This window comes from Sciurus carolinensis, chromosome 12 (assembly GCF_902686445.1).
Source record: "Sciurus carolinensis chromosome 12, mSciCar1.2, whole genome shotgun sequence".
Classification (NCBI taxonomy): Eukaryota; Metazoa; Chordata; class Mammalia; order Rodentia; family Sciuridae; genus Sciurus; species Sciurus carolinensis.
Window position 1 is genome coordinate 106930754 of NC_062224.1, and position 15859 is coordinate 106946612.

The 15859-nt window shown below is 34.7% G+C and overlaps 1 protein-coding gene across 4 annotated transcripts in view; it reads right to left on the reverse strand.

Annotated features, from left to right (window-relative positions):
* Positions 1-15859, reverse strand: part of Rasal2 (RAS protein activator like 2) — a 364280-nt gene that overhangs the window by 167700 nt on the left and 180721 nt on the right. For all 4 annotated transcript variants that reach the window (XM_047520359.1, XM_047520358.1, XM_047520357.1 and 1 more), the window contains exon 3: positions 4449-4572. In XM_047520359.1, coding sequence (XP_047376315.1) covers positions 4449-4572 — 124 coding nt within the window. The remainder of the gene's footprint in view (positions 1-4448; positions 4573-15859) is intronic.

The window sequence follows — 15859 nt, forward strand, 5'->3', positions numbered from 1 at the left end:
ACTATTCAGAATTTTTATTGAAACCATCTCAAATAATATCCCATACAGATAATAAAAGCTTCAAGTGTAAACTGTTCCTCCTTCTACTTATTTGTACAGACTTAGTAATTGGTAAAGGAGGAGGGTTATCTCAGTAGAAGAATGTTTTTATGGGAAGAATATAATAGGGAAAATTAAAAATTGCTGTTTAGGGATTTTGGAGTAATAACCTCTTAAAAGTCCTCCTTGCCTTCAATACTAGGGATGGATAAAATGATTACCTATTAAGCTTTAATTACCTCCTAGTAAATGAACACAGGAAATACTATTCTTGAATAGCCTCTTTTTTTCAAAAGATGTATCCTGATATGATTACTTCTAGAAGCTCTGTCAGTAGTGTATTTATCAAATTCACAGAAGAAATATAGGGGACCAGTTAATAAGTTGTTTAGAGTTGTAAAACAGCTACAATAGAGTAGTAGTAATCAATGTCACAACATGACTGAACAAATTAAGCATGTACATACATATATTTATTACTCTATTCTTTCATTTCATTCCTTTTTCCTTTAATCGTTCGGTCACTTAAATATTTGTGAAATATCTATCATTTTGTCATCCTTTTCAAAGACAAACTTCAAAAAGCAGCTGTTACTGTTTACTGTTCTGATTCCCCACTCATAAGCTTCTTTTAAGCCATTTCAGGATGACTGCTGCCACCACATAGCACTGAAACGGACATCTCTAAACTCACTAAAAACCTTAACATCACTAAATGTAATGAACTTTTTTTTTTTTAACCCCTTACTTGGTTGCCTACGCAGCATACAAAAGAACTGACTGTAGTTCTTAATCATCCTCACTGTGACTATCACTTGTTTGACAGCAAAATCTAGTTTGGTTTTTATTCCTCCTCCATTTTTTCCTTTTCATTAAGTATAACACAGATATAGAAAAGTGCTCAAATCATTAATGTCTAGTTCAATGTATTATCACAAAGTAGACGTCCTTGTGTAAGCACTACCCAAGTCAACAAAGAGAACATTCCTAGTACTAAAGCAACCTCCTTCATATTCCTCCTGCCTCCTGCCCCAAACTAACCATCTCATATCTAAAACCATAGACTGGTTTTACTTGTTTGGAGCTTTATATAAATGGAACCACACAGTATGTACTACTTTATGTCTATTCTTAAGTGAATTCTTCATGAATTATCTATTCAAACCTCTTATTTTTCTACTAGGAAATCTTTACAGTTATTGAATAAAAGTCAGTATATACAGGGTTACAAATATATTCTACTTAAAAGTTTGCCTTTTCACTTTAATGGTGTATTGATGAACAGAATTCTCTATCCTAATATAGTCCAATTTGTCAGTTTATTGTATTCTGTTAAAGAAATCTTTATCTATTCAAGATCAGGAAAATATTCTTCTATGTTATTTCTAGAAGCTTTATTGTGTTATTTCTCTTGTTTAGATATACAATCCATTTGGGAACAATTTTTTTTTTTTTTCCAGTGTTGGGGATTGATCCCAGGGCCTTGTGCTTGACGGCAAGTACTCTACTCACCAAGCTATATCCCCAGCCTGGGAATGATTTTTCATATTCTGTAAGATAGGGGTCAATTTCCCCTACCCCTCATAAAATTACCTGATTGATTGAACATCAATGATTAAGATCTCCTTTTCCCCACTGCTCTACAGCACCTTCTTTCTTATGCCAAAAGTTCATATACTGTGGGATCATTTCAGGACTCTTCATTCTATTTCATTAGTTTATCTGTTTATTCTTCTACCTGTATTGCTTTGTACTTTTAAATCATTTTGATATTAGTAGATCAAGTCTTCTCATCTTATTTTCTTCTACCTTGGTTTCTTTTTTTCTTTCTTTCTTTTTTTAAATATTGGGGATTGAACTCAGGGGCATTTAATCACTGAGTCACATCCCCAGCCCTTTTTTAATTTTGAGACAAGTGTCTTGATAAATTGCTTAGGGCCTTGCTAAGTTGCTGAGGCTGGTTTTGAACTTGTAATCCTCCTGCCTCAACCCCCCAAGCTGCTGGGATTAAAGGCATGCACTACCTACTTTTTGGAGACAGGCTCTCACTAAATTGCTGAGGCTTGAACTTATGATCCTCCTGTCTCACCTCCTGAGTTGCTGGGATCACAGGTGTGCACCAATGTGCCTAGTCTATCTTGACTATTCTTGGTCTTTATAATATTTCTAGATGAATTTTAGAACCAACTTGCCAGTGTATGTGTGGAGGGGTAGGGGAACTATGTTATAATTTTGGTCTTCAGAACTGAAGGATAACATTGTCTTCTAATGCAAGATCATGGTATAGTCCTCCATTTATTTAATAGTTCTCTATATAAGAGTCTTGCACATTTCTCATTAGATTTCTTTTTCCTAGGTATTTTCTATCTTGTAATGCATTTAAAATTATTAATCTCCTGTTTGTTGGTATACTGAAATATCAGGATAAAAAAATTGATTTTTATAAACTTTCATTTTTGTTTCTATATGTATTCATTCTATCGTGCTAACTACATAAAAATCTTCTAAAAGCAGAACTCTTAGGGACTGGCATAGAATGTTACATATACCGAAATTAATCAATGAAATGATTTGACAGCACAAAATTATGACTAAAGACAAATCATCAGGAGATAAAAATAGAACAAAAATCTAATTCAAAATTAGATTGGCAAGTAACAAAGAAGGACTCTAGAGGTAGTCCTTTTCCCTCTTCTATTTATGGGTACAGCTTCTAGTGCTTATTTAGGATAACCACTCTGAAAATGTTCATGAACTGCCTAGTTAAGATAGGTACCAGATTTGTCAAGGACAAAAGACAGAGGGCTGTCTCTAGATCAGAGGCCTCTGCCCATCATCTTAGTTTGCTTTGGGGACAAGTATCTGGAAGACTATAGATATTTAACAATTTACTACATAAGTTCTCTCTTCTATTACATTGTAATAATAAGACTAAGTTTATATTTATACTTCCTCAAAATCAACTGACTTTTGTAATACAAAGGTTGAATAATCAATATTTTCTATAAAAGTAGCAAAGCTAGTCATTAACATAATATTGCAAATTAATGAAAGCAAAGGAATTGAAAAAAGGTGATTCAGTCAATTCAATGTATGTGAAATATCAATGTATTTGAAATATAAAAGGGTTATAAAATGGTTGCACTCAGACAGGTTTTCAATATAATTTAGGCTTACACCTAAACTGGTTTTATCACATGCCACAGAGATAAAATGAAAATAAGATGCTAAGAAAATATGACCTTGGAGAAAAAATTCACTAACGTGACTAATTTCAAGAAAAGCAACAATTGTTACAGGATAATAAGAGAAACAAAGGATTCAAATTCTGACCAAGAGTTCTGAACTTCATTTAGAAAATAAAGAAAAAGGCAAAACCCCAAATGTAAGAAAAAAAACCCAAACCAAATCCTATTTTAAAACAAAAATCATAGAATTACACATATGGATCACCATAGAGTTAATAAATGATTCTGTTTTATTTACCTATCAAGTGTTTGTGATTAAAAATCTATAGTTCACTAAGTGCATAACAAATGATACAAAGCACCAACATACTTCTGTTTTTCAAATTCTTTCATTATTTTAAATTATGTCATCCTTAAAATTATCTAGCTTAATTATTTAAACAGCCATTATTAAATTTATTTTTAAAAACCACCTAACAGAATATGGCTGATATGAAATGAAGAAAGAGCTAGCTGCTTTGACACTGACATTAATTCCTTTAGTATATAACAACTGAAGTAAGATTTTGTTTCTCTGGGGTTTTATGTCACTCTGTTTTTGCGGTGCTGGGGATCAAATCCAGAGCCTTCCACATGCCAGGCAAGTGCTTTTACCACTGAACTACATATATCCCCAGCCCAAGATGGAGATTTTAAACTTTCTCCCAAGTGTCATCTACTCCAACTACGATTATGAACTGAAGTTATGTATAACATGCAAAGGGAGCTTTGCAAAATTAGCCTAATCTGACGCTGTACTGTACAAGACAAAAAAAAAAAAAATCAGTAGCTACGTGAACAGAGTATGTCTATAAAACACTCAATACTAAGTTCTTCCCACATATTGATTTCCCTGTCAATCTCAGGGTTTTAACAAGATCACCAAAGCTCTTTCAAAATCTAGAACTCAATAATAAATACAGAAACATGTCATCCAACTTGCCAACAAAAGAGCAACCTTACTAGCTACAGCTCAAATAAATTCTTTCTATATAAAAAAACTTTGCTGTCACTTGGTTATAAATAACAGAAAATTCGAATGACCTCTAACTCTGAATTAACATGTTATTGATTTCACTGCACTTACTTAACAGGAAACATAGGATGTTTTGTTTTACTATAACAAGTCCACAAATTATCCAATAAAATCTAGGAATTTCTCTCCTTTTATTATTAGCTTACCCAGTTTAGTGGTGCCCTCTGGTGGGTATTCAGGAAACTGACCCTCTGAAGGAACGCTGACAGTTCTCCTCAGGCATCGCCCTTTGGTTGAATCTGCCTGTTGCTCCTGTCCTTCCACAGGTATCTAGTTAACCAAAAGAAAAAGAGATGAAACTTAACAGTGAATTCACTGTAACTATTTTGTGATTGAATAATCCTTTTAGTTAATGAAGACAATAAGATGAAATGAGAAGAGTAAAGTAGGAGAAATGTAGATTAGTATTCACAATGGTAAGGTACTACCAACCCCTTTTCAGCTTCTCTTTAAAAAGACACCTGAAAGATCAGGAAAGGTGAGTATGTAAATTAGCTTACATGAAGTATGTGCAAATCATATCCAGGTGTGAAACTGCTCTGAGAGCTCAGAAAACAAAACAAAACACCCACACAAATAAAAAGGTTCTTCTTTATCAGAAACTGGTTCACAGGCTCTAATTTTACTCAATGTTCAAAAAGGTAAATAGAAATAAAAATTGACCAGAAATATTTAGCTTCAAAATTCTCTTAAAGGAGGTGGTTTTGTTAAGGTAGTAAAATCACCCAAATTTTCTTCAATTTCACAATCAAGTACTTAGACAAAATTAGTAAGCCACGTTTTCAGTGGAAAGATGTATAGATACCTACATAAAATGACATATTTTCTTGCAAAGGTGAGATTGTTTTCAGAATTGTAAAAATCATATTTTCTGGCATAGTTTTGGGAACTAAGTAGTTGTTTGCATATGTGGAATGAGAACTATGAATTGGGGGAGGGGACCTGTGATGCCAATAACCATTTTAAAGCTTATTTGACAGGTTATCATTGTAGACTAGTGAGAGAGCTCTAAGATATATATATTTATATCCTCTTATCTGCAAGGAATATGTTCCAAAATCCCCAATAAATGCCTTAAACCACAGGCAGCACCTGTATATTGTTTTTTCCTATTCATGACTATGATAAAAATTACAAATTAGGCATAGTAAGACATTAACAATAAAATATAACAATTATAACAATATACTGTAATAAAAGTTACATGAATGTCTTCCTCTATCCTCCCTCCTCCATGCTTCAAAATACTTCATTGTACTTTTACCTTCTCATTCAGCTTCTCTTTGACATGTCTGCACTGCCAGCATCATTACTCTTGCACTTTGGGGTTTTATTCAATAAAATAAGAGTTACATGGAAACACCACTGTGATACCTTGACAGTTAATCTGAAAACCAAGATGCTTCCTAAATGAGTCACTGGCAGTATCCCAATACAGTGTGGATACACTGGACAAAAGGAGGATTCTCATTTCAGGCAGGAAAAAGCAGGTTAGCATGCTACTATTTCACTATGCTATGCAAAACAGTGCAGTTTAAAACCTATGAATTATTTCTGGAATTTTGCATTTAATATTTTTAAACTGCAGTTGACCACGGAAAACTGAAACTGTGAAAGTAAAACCATGTATAAGGGGGTACTACTATAATGCTCAGTTTGAGGGTAAGGGGCAGACTTTTAATAATGATATTTTATTAATTTTCATTAGAAGAATTATATTGATAATATCTTAAATAGTTTGATAAAGTATGTCACTAATCATATTTCCTAATTTTTTATGGCTCCTGAGTTGTTAACAAATTTCAATAATAATGACTAACATTTAACACTTACTACACACAGATCTAAGTAATTATCCCCTTTTTACAGATGAGGACTGATTTATTTTTCCAAAAGATCACAACTGATCTAGCAAAACTGGAACAGATACCTCCAGCTTTGACTCAGTAACCCAATTCCTATCTCTATCAAGGTGAAGACAGAAAGGGAAGCTGTCTCTGTTACTGAGAATCTAAGGAGCAAATTCCTAAGACTTCTATAAGCACTGCAAATTTTTAACATTCTGTATAGGGCCAAATATTCCTTCATCTCCTCATTACCATGACTAAGGTTACTCTTTGCAATTGAGAAACCGAAGACCAGAAATAAGAAGGATAAAATTCTAATAATAAGCTGAAACCACATAATAGCATCAATAAAAACACGAATTCTTCCAAAAGTACTCTGTAATAGAAAACTTCATGAATGGTAATCGAAGTCATCCACCCCTTTCAGGATGGAAATTATCTCTATTTAAATAATTGAAAGAGTAGCACTGAAAGGTTAAATGATTCCCTTCTACTAAGAAAAGCAAAAAATGTAACCTCTACTTGCTCTAAAAGCAGAAGAAAAGGGAGTAAATTTGGAAAAGAAAGTTAGTTTGGATCCTTGAGCAAATAATTGAATCTAAATAAAAATATTTTGGAATGGTTCTGAAAATGCCTATTATTAAAATAATAAAATAATAAATACATAAAAAATAATAAAATAATAAATAATAAATACATTTTAAAAAGTAGTAGTTGCTATGGTGTTGTCAGAGAAGATAATATTCCCCCTGTGGGAATTTATCAAAGTCATATCCATGACAAAGGGAGTACCACTTTTTTAATATATCTGTATCTCCACCAGATCTAAGGAGAGAGAAATAAAATATACCAAACCTCTTATTTGGACCTAAAATTCACTCACAATTATTTTATCAAAGTTTTGATGTAGAATCTTAATTTCTCACTGTTAAAACCTAAAATATGACCAAAGATTTTCTTCAAAGTATCACTCCTAAAGGTTAAGGCTTTTAAGGCTTAAAGCTTAAGCATCCCTGACTCAGGATATAAGGAAGCATGACTTTTATTCCAAACTTTACTTTCTTAAGAATATCATACTTTTATAAAACTAATAGATTGCTTCTTAGATAAAATTGTTATAACTATATTGATCTACTCCTTTAAAATTGGATACATCACAATTCAAGTACCCTCAAACAAACCAAATTGAAGTTCACAAAAATCTGTGTTCAGTTGAATAGTGTTTAAAAAGAGCATTTCAGTTGTTCTAATTGTCCTAATTTAGTTGATCAGTTTACTTGTTTACACTGAACGGCTTATAAAAATTTATATATCTTCCAGGTTCTATAACATGAGGGTTTTTTTTTTTTTTTTAAACAATTCTTTGGCCCTGTATTGGCTTGAGTCTTCCTTTGCCAAGAAAGAAAGAGGAGGGGGGGAGGGGGAGAGAGAGAGAGAGAAAAGGAGGAAGGGAGGAAGGGAGGAAGGGAGGAAGGGAGGAAGAGGGGAGGGAAGAAGAGGGGAGGGAAGGGGAGGGAAGGGGAGGGAAGGGGAGGGAAGGGGAGAGGAGGGGAGGGGAGGGAAATAACCAAGAAAACAACCACTATAATTTCATTCCACTTTAGAAAAGTGGAAAATAGTATCTCTGGCTCCTAAGTTGGTTTTGCTAGTTTCAAACTCTCTAACAATGGGAAGAGCAAGGTTGTACACATAACAAACACACAAATACCCATAGGTTTTCTGGAAAATACTCTTTCATTTTGTTTTAGAGTCATACGCAAATTAATTTCAATTCAATCTAAGCTCATACAGATTAAATAGTCAAGTACAGCAAATCAAAATCACACTAACTAGCAGCTGAAAACTCTTCTCAGTTATTTCTTTTCTTGTCCAGGTACCAGCAGCATCAGCATAACCTGGGAATCTATTAGAAATTTACATTCTCAGGCCCCACCCCAGACCTGCTGAATCAGAAATTCTGGGGTTAGAGTTCAGCAATTTGTGCTTTAACCAAGTCTCCAACTGATTCTGATGCTCACTGCAGTTGAGAGCCATTGCCTCAAGGTATTGTTTTCTCTCCTTCCTATCATGCTTAAGCATCTCAAAATATCATCTATAACAGACATGTAGACAGGCAAAGTTGAGGATCACTGATCTCAATTTCTCCACTTTAACTATTCACTTATTAATCCCCGGTCACCTAAACTACATATAGAAGCCAAAATCAATCACTTAGCTTTATTAAGCTTCCATTTCTACATTTCTGAGGTATGATCTTAATGATATCTCATGTGGATGCCAGGGCTGTAGGGTTTTAAAGAAGCCTCGTATTGGCAGGGTCAGGCCTCTATTATTGTATAGCCTGTTCATGAGTTTCTCAATCTTTCAGTTGTTCTCTGGAAGCCTGCACAGTTTTTCCCTGCAAATGGGAAGTTCAGAACTTGGCCGAAGACTACTTGGCCTCCTGCCCAGATTATAGCCCCTTCAGAGGTAGCATTCATTCTCTGCCTCCTCAGCTCAGTAGTAGGACCACTGCACTATGTCTAAACTCCATATTCCTGTGCTACTGTCAGGAAAGAGTACACAGAAGATACTAGGGCAATGGTGACCACCATAATGTTAGGTCACCTACAGTCCAATGCCTGAAAATATATATTTGTTGGGGTAGGAGCTGTCCTGTTTTTGTTCTTCAAGTTGTTTACAGAGGGAAGGCTAGTCTTGTACCTGTTGCTCTATCACAGATCCTTAACCCAAAAGTCCCTCGTGACCTTTTAGCCAAACTTCTACAGCATCATCTTCACCGGTATCTGCCTCTGATGCTTTGCTCCTTAAGCCCATCCTTTACGTACTGATCAGAGTAGTTCCAAAATGCAAATATGATCATGTCATCCTGAGGTTTAAAGTCCTTCAGTGGTTCTCCTTTGCTCTAGGAGTGGTTTTCAAGTAAGTGGTGGTATGTTCATGGGGTCTGGGGAGAGATGCCTTCCTGTTCAACCAGAACATAATTCTGAGTTCTGAGTTTATCAGTTGTATGAGGCTTCTGTACACTCTTTTCTACAATGAAAGGGTTCTTTTGGTTAAAAACAAAAACAAAACAAAACAAACAAACAAAAAAAGGATTCCATCTCTAAAATAGACCATAGTTTATGCCACAAAGCTACTGTTAGCAAATACAAGAAGATAGAGATACTACCTTGTACTCTATCAGATCATAATGGATTGAAATTAGAAATAAATGACAGAATAAAAAACAGAAACTTCTCCAATACCTGGAGATTAAATAATACACTATTATATGATGAATGGATAACAGAAGACATCAGGAGGGAAATAAAAAAATTCTTAGAAGTAAACGAGAACAAAGACACATCATATCAAAATCTCTGGGACACTATGAAAGCAGTACTTAGAGGAAGATTTATTTCATGGGGCGCATTCAACAAAAGAAGTAGAAATCAACAAATAAACGACTTAACACTTCAGCTCAAAGCCCTAGAAAAAGAAGAGCAGACCAACACCAAAAGTAGTAGAAGACAGGAAATAGTTAAAATCAGAGCCGAAATCAACAAAATTGAAACAAAAGAAACAATTGGAAAAATTAACAAAATAGTTGGTTCTTTGAAAAAATAAACAAAATTGATAAACCCTTAGCCACACTAACAAAGAGAAAGAGGGAGAAAACTCAAATTACTAAAATTCGGAATGAACAAGGAAATATCACAACAGACACGAGTGAAATACAAAACATAATTAGAAGCTATTTTGAAAATCTATACTCCAATAAAACAGAAAACCTCGAAGACATCAACAAGTTTCTAGAGACATATGAATTACCTAAACTGAACGAGGAGGACATACACAACTTAAATAAATCAATTTCAAGCAATGAAATAGAAGAGGTCATCAAAAGTCTACCAACAAAGAAAAATCCGGGACCAGATAGGTTCTCAGCTGAGTTCTACAAAACCTTTAAAGAAGTGCTCATTCCAATACTCCTCAAAGTATTCCATGAAATAGAAGAGGAGGGAACCCTCCCAAACTCATTCTATGAACCCAATATCACCCTGATACCTAAACCAGAGACACATCGGGGAAGAAAATTTCAGACCAATATCCTTAATGAACATCGACGCAAAAATTCTAAACAAAATTTTAGCAAATCGCATACAAATATATATTAAAAAGATAGTGCACCACGATCAAGTGGGTTTTATACCAGGGATGCAAGGTTGGTTCAACATCCGGAAATCAATAAATGTCATTCACCATATCAACAGACTTAAAGTTAAGAATCACATGATTATTTCAATAGATGCAGAAAAAGCATTCGATAAAATACAGCATCCCTTCATGCTCAAAACACTAGAAAAAATAGGGATAGTGGGAACATTCCTTAACATCATAAAGGACATCTACGCTAAGCCCATGGCCAATATCATTCTAAATGGTGAAAAACTGAAAGCGTTCCCCCTAAAAACTGGAACAAGGCAGGGATGCCCTCTTTCACCACTTCTATTCAACATCGTCCTTGAAACTCTAGCCAGAGTAATTAGACAAACCAAAGAAATTAAAGGGATACGAATTGGAAAAGAAGAACTCAAACTATCCCTGTTCGCTGATGACATGATTATATATTTAGAGGAACCTGGAAATTCCACCAGAAAACTTTTAGAACTCATAAGTGAATTCAGTAAAGTAGCAGGTTACAAGATCAATGCTCATAAATCCAATGCATTTTTATACGTAAGTGATGAATCTTCAGAAAGAGAAATTAGGAAAACTACCCCATTCACAATAGCATCGAAAAAAAAAAATACTTGGGAATCAACATCACAAAAGAGGTGAAAGACCTCTACAATGAGAACTACAGAACACTAAAGAAAGAAATTAAAGAAAACCTTAGAAGATGGAAAGATCTCCCATGTTCCTGGATAGGCAGAATTAATATTGTCAAAATGGCCATATTACCTAAAGTGCTATACAGATTCAATGCAATTCCAATTAAAATCCCAATGACGTACCTTACAGAAATAGAGCAAGCAATTATGAAATTCATCTGGAAGAATAAAAAACCCAGAATAGCTAAAGCAATCCTCAGTAGAAAGAGCGAAGCAGGGGGTATTGCAATACCAGATCTTCAACTCTATTACAAAGCAATGTAACAAAAATGGCATGGTATTGGTACCAAAATAGACAGGTAGATCAATGGTACAGAATAGAGGACATGGACACAAACCCAAATAAATACAATTTTCTCATACTAGACAAAGGGGCGAAAAATATGCAATGGAGAAAAGATAGCCTCTTCAACAAATGGTGCTGGGAAAACTGGAAAACCATATGCAACAGAATGAAATTAAACCCCTATCTCTCACCCTACACAAAACTCAACTCAAAATGGATCAAGGACCTCGGAATCAGACCAGAGACCGTGCATCTTATAGAAGAAAAAGTAGGTCCAAATCTTCAACTTGTTGGCTTAGCATCAGACTTCCTTAACAGGACTCCCATAGCACAAGAAATAAAAGCAAGAATCAACAACTGGGATAGATTCAAACTAAAAAGCTTTCTCTCAGCAAAGGAAACTATCAGCAATGTGAAGAGAGAGCCTACAGAGTGGGAGAATATCTTTGCCACTCATACTTCAGATAGAGCGCTAATTTCCAGAATCTATAAAGAACTCAAAAAACTCTACACCAAGAATACAAACAATCCAATCAACAAATGGGCTAAGGAAATGAACAGACACTTCACAGAAGATCTACAAGCAATCAACAGATATATGAAAAAATGTTCAACATCTCTAGTAATAAGAGAAATGCAAATCAAAACTACACTAATATTCCATCTCACCCCAATTAGAATGGCGATTATCAAGAACACAAGCAACAATAGGTGTTGGCGAGGATGTGGTGAAAAAGGTACACTCATACATGCTGGAAATGTAGTGGTTGCAAATTAGTGCAGCCACTCTGGAAAGCAGTATGGAGATTCCTCAGAAAGCTTGGAATGGAACCACCATTTGACCCAGCTATCCCACTCCTTGGCCTATACCCAAAGGACTTAAAATCAGCATACTACAGAGATACAGCCACATCAATGTTCATAGCTGCTCAATTCACAATAACCAGATTGTGGAACCAACCTAGATGCCCTTCTGTTGATGAATGGATAAAGAAACTGTGGCATATATGTACAATGGAATATTACTCTGCCATGAAGAATGATAAAATTATGGCATTTGCAGGCAAATGGATGAAATTGGAGAATATCATGCTAAGTGAGACAAGCCAATCTCAAAAAACTAAAGGACGAATGATATCGCTGATAAGCGGATGAGGACATATAATGGGGGGTGGGAGGGGTTAGTGTTAGGGTTAGGGTTAGGTTTAGGGTTAGGGATAAGGAGGGTGGTAAGAATGGAGGAAGGAAGGACTGTATAGAGGGTAAAGAGGGGTGGGAGGGGTGGGGGGAAGGGAAAAAATAACAGAATGAATCAAACAACATTACCCTATGTAAATTTATGATTACACAAATGGTATGCCTTGACTCCATGTACAAATAGAGAAACAACATGTATCCCATTTGTTTACAATAAAAAAAAGAAAAGAAAAGAAAATTTGAACATGGAAAAAAAAATTAAATGGCACACTTATAAAGAGGTCAAGGAAGAAAGCACAAGAAAAGTAAATAAAAAGTGCTTTGAACTAAGTGATAATAAAAGCTTAAAATATCAGGATCTCTGGGGTGAAACAGTACTCAGATAAACATTTATGACTTAAATTACTTGTATCAGAAAGAAGCTAGACAAACAAATTATTTTCAAATTCTGTAGCAGGAAGGAAAAAATAAGAGTAGGAGTAGAAACATACGAAATAGAGAAGAAATAATACAGCTAAAATTTGATAAAAATCAAATAAGTATAATCAAGAAAAAAGTAAGAACACAAAAACTAATGTCAATGGAAAGGGAGCTGTCAAAATAATACTAAAGATGCTAAAAATATATTGTGGTAATATTACTACTGTATGTCAACTTATGTGATAGCTTACGTAACATGGTCTGTATTAGAGAAGGATTCATATGCTGCTGAGAAAAAAGTATACTCAGCTGTTGATGGATGACATATTCCATACGTCTGTTAAGTTTAAATTACCAATTGTACTTTTTACTTCTATAACTTCTTTATTTAGTTTTTTTTAGAGGAGCTATCCAGTGGTGACAGAGGCATGTTAAAGTTACCAGTATTATTGTGTTGTGGTCTATTTGATTCTTGAGATTGAGAAGGGTTTGTTGTACGTAGATGCTCCATTGTTTGGGAAACAAATACTTACAATTGTTATGTCTTAAGCAATATGAAATGTCCTTCTTTACCCCTTCTGATTAACCTTAGCTTGAAGTATACTTATCTGATATGAGAATAGAAACCCCTGATTGTTTATGTGATCCATGTGCATGATATGTTTTTTCCCACCTGTTCACCTTCAGCCTGTGGATGTCTTTGTCTATGAGCGAGTCTCTTGGAGACAGCATATTGTTGGGTCTTGTTTTTGAATCCAATCTGCCAGTCTGTGTCTTCTGACTGATGAGTTTAGGCCATTAATGTTCAAGGTTATTACTGAGATACAATTTGTGTTCCCGGTCATTTTGGTTTATTTCTAGCTTTTAATTTGAATTAGTTTCTCCTTTGATTGTCTATTCCTTTAGTGTAGTTCCTCCCTTTGCTGGTTTTAACTTTTTTTTTTTTTTCATTTCCTTCTCATGGAATATTTTGCTGAAAATATGTTGTAGTACAGGCTTTCTAGATGCAAAATCTTTTAACTTTTGTTTATCATGGAAGGTTTTTATTTCACCTTCAAATCTGAAGCTTAATTCTGCTGAACATAGGATTCTTGGTTGGCATCCATTGTCTTTCAGAGTTTGGTATATGTTATTCTAAGACCTCCTAGCTTTGATGGTCTAGGTTGAGAAATCAGTTGAGATCCAAATTGGTTTCCCCCTATACATAATCTCATACTTTTCTCTTGCAACCTTTAAAATTCTATCCTTACTCTGTTAGGCACTTTCATTACAATGTGCCTTGGTGTGGGTTTATTATAATTTTGTACATTTGGGGTCCTGTAAGCCTCTTGTATTTGACTTACCATTTAATTCTTTAGATTTGGGAAATTTTCTAATATTATTTCATTGAAAAGATTGTGCATTCTTTTGGTTTGTATCTCCTTGCCTTCATCTATCCTGATAAATCTTAAATTTGGTCTTTTCATGTTATCCCATAGTTCTTGGAAGTTCTGTTCATGGTCTTTTAACATCATCTCTCTGGGGTCAACTCTATTTTCAAGATTATATATTTTGTCTTCATTGTCTGAGGTTCTGTCTTCCAAGTAGTCTAGTCTGTTGGTGATGCTTTCTATTGAATTTTTAGTTTGGCTTATTGTTTCCTTCATTTTGAGGATTTCTGCTTGGTTTTTCTTCAGAATATCTTTATTGAAGTGATCTTTCACTTCCTGCATTTTCTCTCTGGTTTCATTTCTTATACCATCCTTTACTTTGCAGATCGGTTTAACTATGTACATTCTAAACTCCTCTGACATTTCTTCCACTGTGGTGTCAATGGATTTTTTATTGGAGTATCTTGGTTTGTTTGGGTGATTTGTTCCCTTGCTTTTGCACGTTGTTTGTGTGTCTATTCATCTAACAGTACGGATCTGAGGCAGTAGTGTTTCTATCCTATGAACTTATAGTGTCCCTGAAGGTTTCTAGTACCTCAATGTTTAGAGGGGAACAAATAATAACAACCAATGCAAACAATATACTGCATTAAACCAAATAGTTCCTACTATGTTGTCTACAATGTTAATTATCACAATAAACAGAAGTGATATAATCAGTTATTGTCTAAAATAAAAACAGCAAGTTTGCAAAGGTGTTTGTGATTTCAAATGGTGGACAAGGAGAGAACAGATGTGACACAGGATGTGATGATTATGAGGAAGAAGGAAAGAAGTAAAAAATTAAAGAAAGAGTGAAAGAGAACAATAGTGACTTTTAGCAAAAGAAAAGAGAATCAAGGGTAATAGGAGAAAAAAATATATATGAAGTAAACATTTTTAAAAAACTAAAAATAAAAATAAAAGAATACAAAATAGAACTAAAATATGTTAATCAAACATCCTAGTTCTCACACACACACACACACACACACAAAACTAATCCATGAAAAATAACTGGCCTCAAAAATGCTAGAAATGAGAAAAAGAAAAAAAATATATGAATATGTATAAATGTCCATGTACCATTAAGGTCACAATTAAACAGAGATAAAGAATTAAAAAAAAAAAAGATTTTGATGAAAAGTTAAAGAATTCTTTCCATTAGAATTCAAAAGATTTTCAGTTTCTCTTCCAGCAGTTTTAGGTGGGTTGTCTGGAGTGTGATGCTCCACCCTCTAGAAAGCTGGGTTGGGAGAGGTAATCCCATAGGTAGAATTCCTGGAGGCAGGGTTTAGCTTTATGGGGCTCCAGGCTCTTCAATGAATGCCAATTGGTCTGGAGATTTTAAATCAGTGCCCCTCCAGTACCCAGTATTTACTGGTCCACTCTGTAAGACTGTACCCCAGGGATCTCCTCTGGGTACCACTCGTGCGGTGGGGGAGAGACCCAATTTTTAGTCCCCTATGCCACCTTCAGATCCCACATTTTCTGGTCTCAGGTTCAGTCTCCAAACAATCT